This window comes from Armigeres subalbatus, unplaced genomic scaffold (genome assembly GCF_024139115.2).
Source record: "Armigeres subalbatus isolate Guangzhou_Male unplaced genomic scaffold, GZ_Asu_2 Contig207, whole genome shotgun sequence".
Taxonomy (NCBI): domain Eukaryota; kingdom Metazoa; phylum Arthropoda; class Insecta; order Diptera; family Culicidae; genus Armigeres; species Armigeres subalbatus.
Genome location: NW_026942913.1, coordinates 1,007,160 through 1,026,731, shown reverse-complemented (window position 1 = coordinate 1,026,731; position 19,572 = coordinate 1,007,160). Strand labels below are relative to the sequence as shown.

General features: G+C 40.1%; 2 protein-coding genes across 2 annotated transcripts; both read left to right on the top strand.

Annotated features, from left to right (window-relative positions):
* The first annotated feature begins 8,581 nt into the window (after window positions 1-8,581).
* LOC134203699 (UTP--glucose-1-phosphate uridylyltransferase-like) lies at window positions 8,582-14,382 on the top strand. The gene is given in 4 exon segments (XM_062678560.1): window positions 8,582-8,698; window positions 12,359-12,984; window positions 13,326-13,687; window positions 13,690-14,382. Coding segments are annotated over 4 exon segments (1,611 nt in total). The 5' UTR covers window positions 8,582-8,596; the 3' UTR covers window positions 14,211-14,382.
* Window positions 14,383-18,070: 3,688 nt separating this feature from the next.
* On the top strand, window positions 18,071-19,177 carry LOC134203720 (uncharacterized). Its single transcript, XM_062678580.1, has 4 exons — window positions 18,071-18,136; window positions 18,456-18,583; window positions 18,647-18,740; window positions 18,844-19,177. Exons 1-4 carry the CDS (start codon window positions 18,071-18,073, stop codon window positions 19,033-19,035), a joined length of 480 nt encoding a protein of 159 aa, XP_062534564.1. The 3' UTR covers window positions 19,036-19,177.
* The last annotated feature ends 395 nt before the right edge of the window (window positions 19,178-19,572 follow it).

The window sequence follows — 19,572 nt, the reverse complement described above, 5'->3', positions numbered from 1 at the left end:
ATAGACATCATAGAACAAACAGAAAACTTCAAAGTGAACTCTTTCTGTATCAACAATCGACGAACCGCCCTCCCCTCCGGCATACGAACAACGTGTCCAGCCCACCGTAGTCTGCCGTGTTGTATAAGCTTAATAATATCCAGCCCTTTATACACTTGGTGCAACTCGTGATTCATGCGACGCCGCCAGATATCGTTGTCCTGTTTACCGCCGAGTATTGTCCGAAGTACCTTACGCTCAAACCGAAAGCTCTCCGATCAGCTTCCTTTAACGTCCATGTTTCATGGCCGTATAAAGCCACCGGAAGAATCAGAGTAGTATACAGCCCGAAATTTGTCTTCGCTTCCAGACTACGGGACTTCCTGGCCACGTCCTTGCGAATGCTGAGGAAGGGGAAGGATGGTTAGTTGGACAGTTGGACACCTACTTAAGAAAGATGCAGAGAACTCTACGACCTCTCATAGGTGCCACGGGAGGTTTTTGGAATTGAAGAATTTGTCTCAGTGTAAACATTTTATCCGTCGTTGATCGGCTCTCACGAAAACCTGCCTGATAATCGCTGACGAAGGACTCTTCAAGCGGTATCAATCTGTTGAACAGAAAACGGGACATAATTTTGTACGCCGAATTAAGGAGGGTTATTCATCAGAAATTGGTGCACTCTAGTCTGTGCCCTTTTTTAAAGAGAGGGCAAATGAGGTCGTCCAACCACCTAACAGGTAATTTCTCGTCTTCCCATATTTTCGACATAATATGTTGCAGAATTTCATAAAGCTGCTCACTGCCATGTTTGAGAAGCTCAGCCGGGAGCTGGTCCTTACCCGCAGCCTTATTGTGTTCCAGCTCTTTAATAGCATTTCTAACCTCATCTAGTGTAGGCGACTCCACAGCTTGTCCATCGTTGGTAACATTTATTCTGTTCACCGATGCACCGTCACTTCCACTATTCAACAAAGTCTCGCTTCCACCAGGTTCGGTTCGGCAGCCACTTCGGTTTTATCTGTCAGCAAATTCCTTTCTTGGTCGTTCCACATGGCGGAATGACAGTCTCATAAAAAAAACACCGCATATCATTCTGCTCCATTTTTTCCTGCCTCGTCAATCACATTCTTCATACTCTTTTTTTCCTGCGGTGGGTTCGTTTTTCGGCTGCTCTTGCTTCCTTGTACCGAGCTCTATTTGATCGGGTACCCGACACCAACATCTGGCTTCTGACAATGTTCTTCTCGTGTCTCACTCTCTGACACTCCACATCGAACCAACCCGCCTCTGTGCAGTGCCTACCACTACTCGTGCTGTTGAGCTCACCGCTCCATGGATCGACTCCCATAGATCACGCTAACTTTCACATACTCAGTGACTGAGTAAAATTGTATTGCTCTCTCTTTCTATCCCACGGAAATTTTTCTCAATTTCCGTCAAAAGCAGGACAACTCAAAACTATGAGTAATCCTGCTTTTGACGGAAACTGAGTGAAATTTCCGTGGGAAGAAAAGAGATGGCAATACAATTTTACTCAGTCACTGAGTAGGTGAAAGTTAGAGTGATCGTTGATGTTGTCGCTAACGTTGATTGCACTTATCCGTTCGTCGAGCTACTAGCAGTACTCCTGCCACCGACAATTGCTGAATATTGTAACGCATCGTTCGCTGTAATCTTGCGTTCGATATAGTTGACAACCGTGATCGAATTTTACTGACAATGAGGTAGTGATCAGAATCAATGTTCGGACCTCTGAATGTCCGCAACTCGATAACATCCGAGAAATCTCGCTTGACAATTGATTAGGGCCTACAATAAAAAGTAAACAAATTCAATTTTAACATCATTCGATAGCATCCTCTATATTTTATTATTTAATCAGACTAAGGCCGAAGTGGCCTGTGCGGTATATAAGAGTCTTCTCCATTCGGCTCGGTCCATGGCTACACGTCGCCAACCACGCAGTCTACGGAGGGTCCGCAAGTCATCTTCCACCTGATCGATCCACCTTGCCCGCTGTGCACCTCGCCTTCTTGTTCCCGTCGGATCGTTGTCGAGAACCATTTTCACCGGATTACTGTCCGACATTCTGGCTACGTGCCCGGCCCACCGCAGTCTTCCGATTTTCGCGGTGTGAACGATGGATGGTTCTCCCAACAGCTGATGCAATTCGTGGTTCATTCGCCTCCTCCACGTACCGTCCGCCATCTGTACCCCACCATAGATGGTACGCAGCACTTTCCTTTCGAAAACTCCAAGTGCGCGTTGGTCCTCCACGAGCATCGTCCAGGTCTCGTGTCCGTAGAGGACTACCGGTCTAATTAGCGTTTTGTAGATTGTCAGTTTGGTACGGCGGCGAACTCTCCGCTCCGATCGCGTCTTGCGGAGTCCAAAGTACGTACGATTTCCAGCCACTATGCGTCTCCGAATTTCTCTGCTGGTGTCATTTTCGGCAGTCACCAGTGAGCCCAAGTACACAAATTCTTCTACCACCTCGATTTCGTCACCACCGATGCAAACTCGCGGTGGGTGGCTCACATTGTCTTCTCTTGAACCTCTTCCTATCATGTACTTCGTCTTCGACGTGTTGATGACTAGTCCGATCCGCTTAGCTTCCCTCTTTAGTCTGATGTAGGCTTCCTCCATCTTCTCAAAGTTACGTGCCATAATATCTATGTCGTCGGCGAAACCAAATAGCTGGACGGACTTATTGAAAATTGTACCACTCGTGTTAATCCCTGCTCTTCGTATTACCCCTTCCAAAGCGATGTTGAATAGCAAACACGAAAGACCATCACCTTGCCGTAACCCTCTGCGGGTTTCGAAGGGACTCGAGAATGCCCCTGAAACTCGAACTACGCACATCACCCGATCCATCGTCGCTTTGATCAACCGTGTCAGTTTATCCGGAAAACCGTGTTCGTGCATTAGCTGCCATAGCTGGTCCCGATCGATTGTATCATATGCGGCTTTGAAGTCGATGAATAGATGATGTGTGGGCACGTTGTATTCGCGGCATTTCTGCAGTACTTGACGAATGGCGAACACCTGGTCCGTGGTGGAGCGTTCGCCCATAAAACCCGCCTGGTACTGCCCCACGAATTCCCTTGCAGTTGGTGCTAGTCGACGGCATAAAATTTGGGAGAGTACCTTGTAGGCGGCGTTCAGCAATGTGATTGCGCGGTAGTTGCTACAATCCAGCTTATCGCCCTTTTTGTAGATGGGACACACGACACCTTCCATCCACTCCTGCGGCAAAACTTCCTCCTCCCAAATCTTGGTAATGACCCAGTGCAGCGCTCTAGCCAGTGCCTCACCACCGTGTTTAAATAGCTCTCCTGGTAGTTGGTCAACCCAATAGCATCCTCTAATAGCTACTAATAATATAAAAATGTTCCGCATCTTCAATTAAATTACTTTAAAAAAAACTAATTTTTGATTGAACCTACAACGTGTTATTTTCAAAATATGTGTAGGCCCACCCTAAAAAACAGCCAAGCCACTCGTTTTTTTCTGTCTGGGATAAGCCTTCTCCAACTTCGGACGGATAACGAGATTTTTTTCCGAACCGTCATCGGCCCGACCTCGGAGAGAGAAATTTTCCCCTCCCGAAAACCCTTATCCCGTGTTTACTTTCAAAAAATGCCATAAACAAAAGGTCTATGAATGACAAATGCAGAATGACTTTATCAAGAAGGCCTATTCCGGAGGAAAAATGAAAATAAACTTAAAATTTTCAGAAAAATATATTAAGCTCGTTTAGTGGAATGTATTAAACCGTCTAAGACGAATTAAGTACTGTCCATTTAATTCCACCAGTTAATTTTCGTTATCTTTGCAGATACGTATTTCCACCACAACTGTGTGGTCGTCTTCAGTGTCTTGTACTTGACTCGACTCAAGTCGCAAGTCGAGTCAAGTACAAGACACTGAAGACGACCACACAGTTGTGGTCGAAATACGTATCTGCAAAGATAACGAAAATTAACTGGTGGAATTAAATGGACAGTACTTAATTCGTCTTAGACGGTTTAAAATTTTATTTTAACGATTTCCACACATTTTTGCATGTTTTCAATGCAATTAAGGTTATGGATGGATAGATAGTGTTGATTATGTGCTTTTAGGAGTTTTTGATGCTTAAGCATAGCATAGCATATCATAGTTACGGTGTACTTCGTAGATTGGACACTAGTGATACTTATGTTTTTCTTTTAAAATCCTTATGCAGATTGCTATCAGAAATCAAGGTGGGTGTGGTCCTTGATTTCAATCTAGGATAAAAATCACATGTTGGTGTAGTACTTACTTAACGAGAGGCCCCCGACTCAGCGACACTCTCATAAGTACCACGAGTTGCATATTGGGGAAGGTATTCGTTGGGTCAGGATTTGCCTGTAGCTGACAATGTGACCGTGGTAGATCTTACACCGTAACACACCACGCAAAGGTGTCTATCCAGCGTTACGGGGGGAGTTTTTAGGAGTTTTTGATGCTTAAAATATCATAAACTTGGGAAATAGGAATAGAAATTGTTATGCATTTTTTTCGAACGGCATTTTCTCAATGTTTACGTTTTGGCTGAAGGCCCTTTTCAAATGTTACGCGACAAATGGCGCTTATCCACCAGAACATGGCCTATCTGATTGCAAGTTTCATACTTTGGGTGTCTCCAGGTGTGCTTTCGGATGTTCTTTCGTGCAAAGTAGGTGCTACTTATGGCCATCCCTCTGGTAGCAGCGAAATTTACTAGCCGTAGGCCGTTGCATTGGTAGCGGAGAGAAGGCTCTCCCTGCCGATTGTGGGACGGAAAAAGTCCTCTCTAGCGACCGATAACAATTTTCACGTCATACTTTGGGCACTCTCCATAGACTTTATCAAGACATAAAACGTGTCCTTCACGTCGTCGGATTTATCGTTTGTCGGTGCGTAAACATTGATTAGGTTGTAATTGGAGAATTTGCCACGTATCCTCAACACACAGATTCTTTCGCTATGAGTTTCCACCGCATCACTCGCTTCATCTGCTTGCCCATCACTGCGAAACCAACTCCATGCTCTGCTTTTTCGCCGCCGCTGTGATAGATATTATACTTGAATGCAGTGTTGGTGTGGGGACCACAGCTCGGAATTCACGTTCTGAGGATTTAGGCCATCGGACTTCTTGAAAAGCGGCCACGTTCACTCCAACCTTCTGCAGTTCACTAGCCAGAAGGCTCACTTGTCCAGGTTCATTTAGGGTCCTGACATTCCAGGTACCGAGTTTCTAATCATAGCCCTTATTTTGTTGCCGGGTCGGTCGGCGTGATATAGGTACTTGTGGGGACCTGAGCTATGTTGGGCGCTCCTTCCTTGATGTCAACCGACAATTTTGCAGCCCAGTGATTTATTATGCCTCACACTATTTGAGTAAGTCCGACATTTAAAAAAATCCAACAACTGAGATCTCTGCAAAATTTCGACAAATATCCATAAAAAATTATCAATATTTTGGTAAATTTTACTAAGTCTTTGGTAATCGTTAGCGAAATCTTGTTCAAATATATTTAAGCTGAATTCCAGGGTTTGCAGAAATCGCTCTCAATAGATAACGAACAACGATAAAAGAGAGGCAAAAACTGTTCCGAATCATAACAAGCCATGATAACAAATGTATCAAACTTGTATACAAGTGCGAAAAAAAAACAGAATCGGATAGGCAGCCTCTATAGAAAAAAGGTGATTCTCGCTTTGTTTTCGCTCCTTTCGTGTTGGTTACTGCACAGGTGTGTAGAACAAGTTGAAATGCATCATCAGAGCCAGTGCTCCCCGTATTTGGAGCTTTTTAAAAGAAATTTATCATGGGGTATAGTATCCCGAATCAGTTCTCTATCATGACAGCTTGCGAAAAAAGTTTCTCGCGGTCATATCGTATATGTATACAGAGATGATAAGTGAGAGACTTGCTCTTTCTCTTTAGGATTCAATCCCTGCTGAATTCCGATGAGATATGGCTGAAGTATCGTCAAGGAACTACACTAAAGTCTATTTTTACGCGAGGGATATATTCGCCGTAAATCAAAACCGCAAATAAAATGCCTTAAAACCAACCCCAGTGTACAGAGTTTAGAAATTTTACCGAGATCTTGGCTGTTCGATTTTCGACGAAATTTTTGCTGATATTGGCTGTGTATGTGTACGTTCAACTTTTGGAAAGTCAATTAAATTTAATATTTGGTTTAGAGTAGGCAAACGAATTGAGCAAATCGCATTAATTGCACGCGAACAGATCATTCAATTCAGAATTGAAGTTTAATTAAATACGTTTAATTTTTGTAACCCAATGGGATTCTACTGAGTTTAGTCTTGTCTTATCTAGGTTTAATAAACTAAATACTAAAGTTCATGATTTGAATTCCAAGTTGTGTTGGAGGCAGATTCAGGTTTTATTATTGAACTTGCAGACCCGATGAACTTCGTTTCACCTAAAAGTGAATTACTTTCTGATTAGTTCTCGAGATATGCAGAAATTTCTGTTTCTGAATTCCAAGTTGTGTTGGAGGCAGATTCAGGTTTTATTATTGAACTTGCAGACCCGATGAACTTCGTTTCACCTAAAAGTGAATTACTTTCTGATTAGTTCTCGAGTTATGCAGAAATTTCTGTTTCATTTGTGCTTTCCAGAAGGGGGACGGGTTTCGAAACATATCTTCCGTTCCAAAACCTCCACATGCCAGATTTGGTTCCATTTGCTTGATTATTCCTCGAGTTGTAAAGAAATTGATGTTTTACTTGTATGAGCCCCCCCCCTCTCTCTTTATGAAGGGGGAGGAGCCGAGTTGAGTTGTACCGAAAGGCTATCATTTCACTCCGAAAACGAACTTTTTATAGAAGCCTCAGAGACCCATAGTGTTATATACCAATCGACTCAGCTCGTCGAGCTGAACAAATGTCTGTCTGTCCGTGTGTATGTGTGTGTGTGTGTGTGCACACGAAAACCGAAAAACATTAGCCAACTTTTCGTATAGTAATTCTTAACCGATTTCCTCGCAACAAGTTGCATTCGACGGGCGACAAACTCTAGTTGATCACTATTGATTTTCATAACGATAGACCGTTGCGCCTAAAAGTTATAAAGAAAATGGTACATCGACCCATATTAGCACCATATAAGGTTGGTGTCTTGGCTAAATGCGAGAAAGGCAATATCACTACTCGGTGAATTAAGTTTTTACTAAACTAATTATGCTCAAATTTGGCCTAAAAAATCTTTGCATATCAAAGAATAAAGTGGCAAAATTTCATGAAATTTAATCAACAAAAACCCCCCTGACAATAATAGAACAAAAGCTGCCAAAGCCGCCATTTCTCCTATATAGAAGATAACCCAGTGCACATTCCAATTTTTTTGCCATTCATTTACCTAAGGTTGAACCGATTCATATTATTTCACAACATTGCGATTCTGAGTTACCGAGCATAGTCATGCGTCTAAAAATAACAATTATTTTTTATTTCGTTTTCGATTTCAAGCAAAAAATGCAAAGGGCTACCTATTTCACAATTCAGTGTCCAGTTTTTTTTAGTTTAAATTATGACACGCCCATTTTTGAAGATCTATTCCTCTATACTTTCAACACGTTGTTTACAGCTAAGCATCCTAACGGCTGTTTTGTTTTCGCTTATAACTAAGCTGATGTTACTACATATTGCGGTATAACGATGATGAATTTCAGTTCGACTACCTGAAATTTGCGTCACGCAAATGATGTAGCATATTTTCAGCGTTGTCTGAACTTATCTTAGCTAGACGATAGGACAGTGGAAAATGACACTGAAATTGCTTCGTCATCATTGCTATCGTTATCTCAATTCATTTTGTTGGGTCAGGTTTCTGATATATGTACATAAAAGGAGTGTGGTGTCCTGTCATTCTGTCAATGCGTTAAAAATTTTAGTATGTGTACACAATAGTCTTTGATTGTTTTTCAGTCCAAATTTTTTTCAACTTTATAATAGCCCATTGATGAAAAGTCTTTGTGTCAAAGTTCACACATTTAATTTTCTTCGATTATAATGCATATCAAGATACTATTTATTAAAAAGCTTGTAGTCTAAATGGGCTTACATAAACATCAATCAAATATTCGGTCAGATTCACTCACGATACCAGTTCCAGTAATGCTTATGGTTCCGGAGTGTACCAATATAAATATACTGCCGTGAATCGCAAGTCAGTCCCATCTGTATACAGCATCCACATACAGATGGGACTGATTTGCGATTCACGGCAGTATACTCCATCCAAATCAGTGCATACATTTGTAAAACATAAGCGCCAGCAGCTTTATCACGCGCGGGAATATCTTTGCTTTCTACGAGGTCATTTCGACAGCAGTTCACTGTGGCAGTTAGTTTGGCCCTCGCATATACCTACTAGCTGATACTACCGTCGATTCTCCGCAAAGTTATAATTTAAATTAGGCAAGCTGCGAAAGCAATTTGTATTTGTACGTCTGGTGCGTGGTTCTCAGTTACTGGAAGGTTTTTGAATCAGTAGGACGTTGTTGTGCAGTACCGTAGTGGAACAAACTGGAACATAAAGACAGTGCTGTTTTATTCATTCATCTTGAAAATGGACAACTCTTGCGCCACTCTATACCCAGAAGCAACATGTGTGCTGACTACAAACGAGAGGCAGTTCAAGATGCTGAACCAAACTGTTGGGAATGGTCAAGTTAGTATAACTTTTCCTAGACTCGTTGTGATTAGGTATTATTGTTTTCTTACCAACACATTCGCGATGTTGAGTTCTAGTGACTGCAGTGTAATTAGTTGTGCTGCTTCAATCATTATCATGGTAGATCTCTACTGGATGCATCACAGCTAGTTCAGGGGTCGAATTATATTCGTTAATCATTGAATGTCAAGTGTGCAGTGATAACCAGCTCCACGTGATTAGAATTTTCTCATTAGTTCTCTCGCTCTTTCAATTGAATTGGTTGTATTTTTTGTGTTTTACTGGTTTTACTCAATTGATGATTCGATAGATTTAGGTTGTTTCAGATAACAAGATCAACCTTTTATTGTGAGATGGCTTTTTAACGAAAGATTTCGCCTTCCTTCACTATACTGGGTTTGGGAATTATTTAGAATTTTAGTTATGCTAACAGGGATCTTCAGTTATTCTTGCGAGCAAGGGCGTAGGATTGCCAAACAGAACAGGCAAGTTCGATTCTCGGTCCGGCCTAGGATGTTTCGGGTGAGACACATTCTCGACTCCCTGCGCGAAGTGTATCAATCGTACTTGCCACACTAGATATACTCATGCAATTGCAGGCATAGACAATAGGGTGCCAATGGAATGTATGGGACAAAATCATCGAATTTCAAAAAACGACATTGCTGTTGCTCACAAGTTTCATTACCCCAAAATATGAACTCAATTGAACATGATTTAGGGGTGCCTAAAAATCATCAAGTTTTGAAATGTTTACCAATGAAAATTTTCCCAAGGGGGACCAAAGGAAAAGTCGAAAATCGAATTCTTGGATTTTTTGAAAAAAATGAGATCTTCGTGTTCTGGGGGATGCAAAACTCCCTGTATAGGAATAAAGGATCCGGCAGACCTAAGCGATTTGAACGCCGCGACGGCGACAACTAGCCGCCGCGATTCTATCGTTGGGTCGCTGCAGGCAATGTTCTATTTACGCTCCCATATCAATGGCGACAGAATCGCTGTCGCCAAGCGATAGAATCGCGTCGCGACTGTCGCGTCGCGTGTGTTTGGGGGAACCCGTAATTAAGTAATTAAGAGTGGCGACACTGTCAGAATTGGAACAAAATTCATCTGCCATTCCCATACAAAATCGTGTTCCAAACGAGCAAGAGACCTGTCAAATGCGGCACATGTCGCCACTCTTAATTACATACACTGCTTAAAGCTATGTCCATTTAGAATCCAGAATCATTGTATTGCAGCGGCACGGAAAGTGACCGCTGCAAGAATTCTTTTACAGCGGTTTGTCTACCTAGCCGAAAGGAGAGAAAAAAATGTGCACACCCACGTTTATAATCCTGCTCATTGACGATGGAACCTACGTCAAAATGGATTTGGAACAGCTTCCTAGCCAAAAATTCCACATGGCGACGGCACGAGGAGTAGTTCCTGCGATGTTTATATTTGCTTTTTGGACAAAATTGCAAAAAAAACATGATTTTGGCAAGGGATAGGCAGCTGTGGAGCAAAGACCTAAGTGTTTGTGACGAATAAGACGATGGACTTGAAGCTGTACAAGTAGGAATGTCTCAAGAACCGCAGTCTACCTTCCATAAAACCCGTCCCGTGAAGTGTTGGCCAGATTTGGCGAGTTGCATGTCACACCACTTTAGATAATTAGGCTGCTTCCCGGTTCAACCGGCCATCGTGAAATTGATCCACTCACTAGCTAGGTCAATTAACTCCACAGCCATAATATCTGGTTCTCACTACAGTGAGTCGAATGTTTGGCGTAATTCTTTGGGACAATTCCCTAAGGATGTAAACTTTTGATTTTTCAGCACAGGTCATGCCTTTTTGTGATAATATCCTTGCACTTCTCCGAATCATCCTCCAATTTATCGACTAGAAACAGGCAACAACAAGCTGTCATGCCATTTTTTCCACATGGAAAATAACATAACGGAAATCAATTAAGCGGTACTGGTGCTGGTCAAACATGGTGCGCGCACGTCCACCGCTGGAATTTGAACGATACTGAAAAATGAAAACTCATTAGTAGATATTTGAGAAGTTAAACTGAATTCGCTTACATTTTGTCGCCAAAGAAAATATTGATCCAACCATCAGTTTTCCAAGCTCGATTCCAACACTAACAAGTCTATTAGTTCGCTATTGAGGTTTATATGCAGATGTTGATAGTTATCAACTATCGATGATTGCACATACAATTTATTGGCAGAACCAATGGTATGAAAATAGATTGCATTTATATTGCATGTAGTTAGTTATAAAATATTCTTGATATGGAAATGCTAATATCATCTTCCAAACTTGGACGTACATGTTCATGATAGCATTAGAGGCGAAAGTATAGAATTGATAGTTCCGTTAGGGATACGGCAGGCATGAAGAATGTTTTTATAGAAGTCGATTTGAAAGCGAGCGGAGGGCAATATTTGTGATGGCACATATCGCACGACCTTCCTTCTGCCAAGCTCCCGTATGAAGGGGGAGGGAAGAATATCAGTGTGGAAGCTGATATATCTCCACTGGCCAGTGGCCAGTTGTCGAGATGTACAATTGTTAGACAGGTTTACTGAAATTCCAATTAGGGTCTCGCCGACATTTCTCACCAACACGAACGCACGGTTGTGGTTGCAAACAATCCCATTTGATTTTGCCGTGACAGCTGCTCGTGGTTGCAAACAAACTGAGTAAAAGTGTTAGTGAGGTCCGAGCTCTATATGACAGACAAAGAAAAAAAAAGTGTGAGTGAAATGTGCGTGTGCGTACACGCTCGCAGAAAGCCTAATAGAAGGAGATGTAAATTTTCAATTCAATACAATTTCGTACGCATTAGAAAGAGTTAAACATTTAAGGTTTGTTATTAGATCAATAGCTTTAACTGTATGAAAGTTTTGACGTAGAATTACGTCCTTCGGTAAGATAGGGGAATCATTCCAAAGTTTCAAATTTTGGACCGTCACGAAAAGAGGTCAGGAAGGAAAAGCCAGTAACTCGAGTATCGAATTTTGAATCCACCCCGTATTATACGTAATTCTACATTCAATTTGCGGTCGTGTCTTTGCTACAACCTTCTACTTTTTTTTCTATTTGATGCAATCGGTGATGATTATATCGGATTGAAATAATACTCTGCTTAACACAATCTGAATAAATCATATTATGATTTCCATTGCTACAATGTTTATAACTTGGCATAACATCTTCCACTGGGACGTTTCCTCCTTGCAGTTTTTTTTCCCCAGCTTTAATTTGTACAAGTTGGTAACTTTTAATTTTTAATAAACTAGTTCGTCACCTGCGCCTTACATTTTAAAGTGACATTTACTTTCATCATGTTTTATGCTTTCCCCAGAAACTAGAAATTAGTTGCTGACCAATGCTTTCTGCAGGTACAGAATCCGTCAGGAATAAAACTGCCGCTGTACGCATAACTGTCCCATATACATGGGAATCCCAGCAAACATGGAACAATTATGCGTATGACGGCAGTACATTCAATGCCCCAATTTTTCGTCCCGATTTGGATGAACTCCTCCTTTGCACGAGGAAGAGTGAGAAAACTACAACTTGTTGATTAAATAGAATTTATTATTTGTTATTTTAATATTTTGCTCTAACTTATATACCTTTCTTATCCTCTGTTTGTAGGTCCGGGGACACCAACGTGTCCCTTCAGACACCAAAGAATTTCACGAAGCAACAAAGCGCGACGCATTAATTCGGTTGCGAAAGGACTTGGACAATCTATTGCAAACCGGCGATGATGCGAAGAAACAGATTTTGCAGAAAGAAATGTGCGGCTTTGAAGCACTTTTCCATCGATTTCTGCAGGAAGATGGCCCTTCCGTGGAATGGGATCGAATTCAAAAGTTACCACAAGATGCTGTCAAGGATTACTCCAGTCTGAGAACGCCTCAGGAATCCGAAATTCGTCAAATGTTGGACAAATTGGTCGTAATCAAATTGAATGGCGGCCTAGGTACTTCTATGGGTTGTCACGGGCCAAAGAGTGTGATTCCCGTGCGGAATGATCTAACATTCCTTGATTTAACAGTGCAGCAGATTGAACACTTGAACAAAACATACAGTGCCAACGTACCGTTGGTGTTGATGAATTCTTTCAATACCGATGATGACACGGAGAAGGTCATTCGCAAGTACAAAGGCTTCCAGGTTCAGATCTACACATTCAATCAGAGTTGCTACCCACGTATCAGTCGCGACTCGTTGCTGCCGGTTGCAAAGGATTTCAACATCGAAAGTGATATCGAAGCGTGAGTATTGTTATTTTAGCTGTGTTTCCTTCGTTTTCCGAATTTAAATCGAATAATCATTCACGCAAGGCAAGATTAGTTTTTTTACTTTAGTATAACTAGTATCTTGTTTATTTTATTGTTTATCTTAGAATTAACTTTTCAAATAGAGTTTAATTCGAAGCTTATATAGGTCTTTATTGCTTCCATCATTTAGTTGAAAACCCTCCGTGTTTTTTCGTGCGGTATTTAAACATTCTTGCCCATTTGTAATTTTACTCCAAACATACGTTGCAATATCCCCATTATTATGATAAATTCATAATTTAAGCATATTTCATTACAAATATCTATTATTCCAGGTGGTACCCCCCAGGTCACGGAGATTTCTACCAATCGTTCCAAAACTCGGGACTGCTCAAAAAGTTCCTTGACGAAGGACGCGAATATTGTTTCCTGTCAAATATCGATAACTTGGGTGCGACGGTAGATATTAACATCCTAAATCGTTTGCTGGGTGATGATCGTCAAGGAAACAAACCAATCGAGTTCGTTATGGAGGTCACTGACAAAACTCGCGCCGACGTTAAGGGTGGTACTTTGATTCAGTACGAGAACAAATTGCGGTTGCTGGAAATTGCTCAGGTCCCTAAGGAACACGTGGACGATTTCAAGTCCGTAAAGACGTTCAAATTTTTCAACACCAACACTATTTGGGCTCGTTTGAGTCCATTGATCGTGTGCTGAATGCACGAACTATGAATATGGAAATCATCGTGAACAACAAAACGCTGGATAATGGAATGCGAGTGATCCAATTGGAGACCGCTGTCGGTGCGGCCATGAAATGTTTCGATGGCGGCATTGGTATCAATGTACCACGATCTCGTTTCTTGCCTGTCAAGAAAACATCCGATCTGCTTTTGGTTATGTCGAACCTGTACAGCTTGAAGTACGGATCACTAGTTATGTCACCACAACGTATGTTCCCCACGACACCCTTGGTCAAACTTGGAGACAATCATTTTAGCAAAGTCAAAGAATTCCTCGGCCGTTTCGCTAATATCCCTGACTTGATAGAATTGGATCACCTTACGGTGTCTGGAGATGTGACATTTGGTCGCGGTGTGTCCCTCCGTGGTACTGTGATCATCATTGCCAACCATGGTGATCGTATAGATATTCCGGCTGGAGCAATTTTAGAGAACAAAATTGTGTCTGGTAATATGCGCATTCTTGATCACTAATCAGGTGTTTCCGTGTCGTTTCTAATGAGGCCCAACATCGTATATCTGCTGTGAGAGAACGCCGACATAAAGCGCACCATAGAAAACATATTTAAAGAGCTTCTTAAAAGCAATTATGTCACCCAGTGTAGCAATAATATGTGCAAAAGTTTTGAACTTTTTCATTTAAGAAACATTTTATATTTACAGGCGAAGTTTCATCTGATGAGAATTAAACATTTAGGGTTTTAAATATAACTTATACATAGATGAAAACAACAAAACAAAGTTTTATTGATATTTTGTTATCGTGTGTAGATTTGTTTATAATTTTGTTTTTAAAGCTTTTGAATAAAATGTTTGTAGTACATAGTTCAGTAACTGTAGCCTGAGTCAATTAATCCGAAATGTCAAGCATTCAAAGTTCAGCGAGCATGTCCGAACTTGGTTTTCCGGCGGAACTGATTAGACTAATACGTGCAACGATGGATGTCTCGAAATCAAGTATCCGGATTGCAGACGAAGTGTCAACCTCGTTTGTAACCTTAGACGGATTGAAGCAGGGTGATACACTTTCGAATTTATTGTTCAACATTGCACTCTATTAGGAGATCTGGCGTGCAGAGGAACGGCACTATCATCACACGGTCGCATATGCTCCTGGGCTTTGCGGACGACATCGACCTCATTAGAATCGATCGCAGAGCAGTAGTGGAGGCTTTTGTCCCACTGAAGAGGGAGACGGCGAGGATAGGCTTAACCATTAACTCTACCAAGACAAAGTACATAGTGGCAGGTAGAGATAGCGGAAGACCTAGTGCTGTTGGTGTTGGTGCTGAGGTAGTGCGTTATGGGGATGTGTTTGAAGTTGTTGAAAAATTTGTTTACCCTGGAACACTTGTGACATGTGACAATTATGTTTACCTTGAAGTGAAAAGACGTATTGCTGCTGCGGATAAGGCCTTTTACGGATTACGTAACCAGCTTAGGTCCCGCGATATGCAGACGGAAACGAAATATGCTATATACAAAACTCGTATTCTACCAGTTGCCCTTTAAAGAAGATCCATAAAGTACGTCACGCAAAAATCGACGATTTTCAACCCCCTCCCCCATTCGTCACACTTTTTGTATTAAACCTCTAGAATTTTTGTATGAATCGTTACGCTGCTCGGAACCTCCCCCTAAGAGCGTGACGTACTTTGTGGATGGCCCCTTATGGACATGAAGCATGGACATTAAAAAAGCGGACCGGAGAGTTTTCGGTGTTTTCGAGCGAAAAGTGCTTCGTACAATACTTGGAGGGAAACTAGAAAATGGTGTGTGGCGCAGACGCATGAATCATAAGCTGTATCAAGTATACAAAGAAGAAAATATTGTGAATCGTATAAAATACGGCAGTCTTCAGTGGGCTGGTCACTTAGTGCGAATGTCGCAAGAAAGAATAGCGAAAACAATATTCAACAGAGAACCAGATATATACCGATCACAAAAAAATTACAAGTATGAAATGAACAGATACAGAGGGATATGTACTCTTCATGATACACTCTAATTTATGTTCCAGCGGTGATTATGCCTATCTCGATATTTTGGTCTCGCCGTAGCGTGATACATACCAAAATTAATTGCCTATTTTACTGCTCCAATTCGCATAAGAGTCTCATGCCGATTTTGATTTTTTATTAGAAATAAACTTAATATTGGTGGTGGCTGGCCCAATTATTACTTCCGGTCTTTTACTATACTTAGTATAGTAATAGTCAAGCATTCGTTCTACATAATACTAATATGGGGGTAAGCGTGGTCAATTGTTATAGAATTTAAAAAGAAAACGAATGCTAAGACCAAGTGCCACTGGATGACTCCAAACGGGCCAGTATAATGTGGGGTAGTCAGGGTTCAACTAAATTAGCTAATAGTATAACTTATTTTGCCACGCACCAATTTCAGTATAATTTGTTTCTACGAATCAAATTCCTAGAAGTTAGGTTTTCAGCATTACTTAGCGCAAGAGAGGGTTTAAACTCTGCGTTAAACTGCATTTTATTCACCGATTCGGGGCGTTATCATGAGTGATCAGCACTCATGGAACACATTGTTTAACGCGAATGTCAGCCGGGTTCGATCAAAAGTGTAAGATTTAATGTAATTAGTTTAATTATTTTTATTTTTTAGGCATCAAACGTTAGGAGCATGTTTTTCAGCGTTGCTCAGCCCAGGAGAGGTGTAAGCTCACAACGATATAGTGTAGGCCGTCCTCGATTGGGGTCCTGTGGGTCGCATGTAGTGGCTGTGCTCAGGGCAGTTAAGTGTTGAAAGCGGTTTCGGGGCAGTTAGGATTGAGTTTTAATATAAACAGATGTAGGATTGAACAAAGTTATAACCTTCAAGGTTCATATTGTGGAGACTATTGACAGCCAAAGCGTTGAGGATAAGCTTTTAGTTAGGAACTGAATTAATTTATCCGATTTGGAATCCTAGATTGAATAGTAGGTATATATGGACAATAATAGAAACTATATACAGTTATCGTTTTATTAAGTATTGAGGATATGTTTTTGGTTAAGTTGAGTATCAGATGGGCATGTGTGATATCCATTAATAAGACAGAATTATTAGAACTGTATTTTTGTCTTTTGTATTAAGATTAATTACTTACTAATGTTTTGCGGGCCGGCGAGTGAAAGCGGCCCAATTCTTTTATCTACCTCTTTCCAGACGACCAGTGATGAAGAAAATCTTATAGTTCCGGTATCAGCAGTGGTATTCATATTCATAACAACCACCGTCAATACAGGAAGTCTGTGTTCACAACGTGATTACTTCAAGGACAATCCCAACATCTTCTGTGAATTGCAGATAAGTATTGCGTTTATATTTTAATTGCACTGAGCTCGTTCTAATCTGATCGATGAATGAATTTACTTGTCACTAATCAATATCATTAGTAAATTTAAATATTCCCGTAGATTAGAAAAGCAAGTGCATATATTTCTATTTTATGGCAACATATCACAACGAAACGGACAATTCGGAGCCTTAAGTAAGATCTCGGTCCGGTTGCATCTAAGGAGATCTTAGTGCACTGCACACCGGACGTGTTGCCCAGTAGACGTATCGCTCAGCGGTATTTAAATACAACGCAGATAGGCTATGGTCAGAGGGTGCGTTGATATTACAAGATTACAAGATTATTAGAAATAAACTTAATATTGCCTTCTGTTTCAGAAAACTGGACAAATAACATACCTAAATTGTTCTAGATGTTTGAAAATTCAAACCTATTTATTTATGTTTCCACATCTTGATATGAACCCAAGAAACCACAATAATATTACGCCAAATCAAAGCTATTTATTTAGCTTATTATTTATTCCTTTGCAAGCATTTTCAAATTTTAATCTCTCAAAAACTTATAAATTAACCCTCATTTCATGCATTACAATGCTTCTTTTAATTTTTTACATGGATTTTTATGTCACAAAAATTATATGACAGTTTGTTTATTTATTTGTTCATATGATACATCAACAGGCTGTATTAGCTCCAATGATGCTTACTTACACCCAAAAAAATCTGCACGTTGTTTCCACCTGAAAAAGTACGTAGATTTTTCCCACCTGAAATTCACGTAACTTTTACCTGATTTTTTGATAGAATTCTCATTCTACGTGAAAATCAGGTAAGTTCTACCTGAGTTTTGGATAGAATTCACCGGTCACGTAAGTTTCACCTGAATTTTTCTGAAGCTTTTGCAGCTACTTGTGCACGTAAAATGTACCTGAAAATTCAGGTGGAAACAACGTTTAGATTATTTTGAGTGTATAATTAATTACAAAAAGCTAGATTACATTATATGGTCAAGTATCTCATTACTCATGGGACTTAGCAGAAGTGGGGGAACCCGGGGCAAGGTCACCCTAACCATTTTGAACTATTTTATGGTAAAAACACCACTAAATCAAACGTTTATCGTACGTAAAATGTAATCCCGCATAGAAATAAATCGTACGCTGAACAGTTAGTATTATAAGTTTTCCATTCCACTTTTAATCATCATAAACTGTATGATACATGGACAATCATATGATTAAAACTTTTAATTACCTGACCATACAAAATTGTTGACGGATTATACATGTTGCAATAATGATTACTAGAATGGGAAATGAAAAATAATCCGAATAGAACAAAATCATTCATGATATGATTTGGGTTGCTATTCACACACGAAGGCAGAAATGAGGTAAATTTTATTTTCAGTGTAATAAAGACATTTCTGCCAACGGGAGTTTTTGTCGGGTCCATTTGAACCAACGGCCATTAGATAGTTTTTTCAAATTTACAAGTGAAAATCATGCAAATACTTATTTAAAGGGACTGAAATGCATGTAAGTGAGAAATAATATACAATAGTGAAGTAAGTTTAATTTTCCATTTTTGTTTGTTCCTAGAAACATCCGTTTCCCACTTCAAGTGAAAATCTCAAAACAGTGTTCCGCCACTGCGCTAGAAGACTCGGCGGAACCGCAAGAATATGAATGCAAGGTAAGAATCTTCTATTATGGATATTCTTTAATATGCAGTGTTCGATGCTTAAAATAATGATACCGATCTAATAACTGAATGGTTTTACGACACATCGTTCCAGGATTCCGGAGCTCTGATGGATACACCAAGTCTCGAGCACAATGAGTCTGGCACGATCAATAACCTTTCAACCAGCTTCCAACTTCATTGGGCCGATGTCAGTTGCCCTTTATGTTATCTCTGGAAATGCAGCGCGACCATTCGCAATAAAAGAACATTTACATTCTTTATTTATAAGACTTGCAGCCCGTGACTGGCTCGTCTCGAATATAACATAACATTTAATGATCATTTAAAAAGATGAAAAATAAACAAATTTAATTTATAATAAAATAAATTAAATCATATTAAGTTAAAGAGCTATATTAGATAACCAATAAAATATAAAGAAAAAAAATGGCTTATTTTAAAAACTGAAAACCCCCCAAATACGTACAATGATGTGTGAAATAATATTATACACATTGTAATAACATAATCATAATATTGAAAGGTTATTGCACAGCTTTTAATTTGGATTGACTGCTGAATCGTTGAAAAAATCATACTATTTAAAGTCTTTATTGAATATAATCATAATCGTAATAATCACTAGAAACAAAAAGCGAAGATAAACTAATGATTCATTGTAAAATTGCTCTACAAAAATATAAGCAAAAGTTGATGTTTTTGAATGGTAACGATACTTAACAACCCATTCAATGTATAATCCAAAATCAAAATATTGTAAAGGTTATCGTAAATATCATTCATCGCATAATAACCGTACAATATTTCAAATGATTCCATA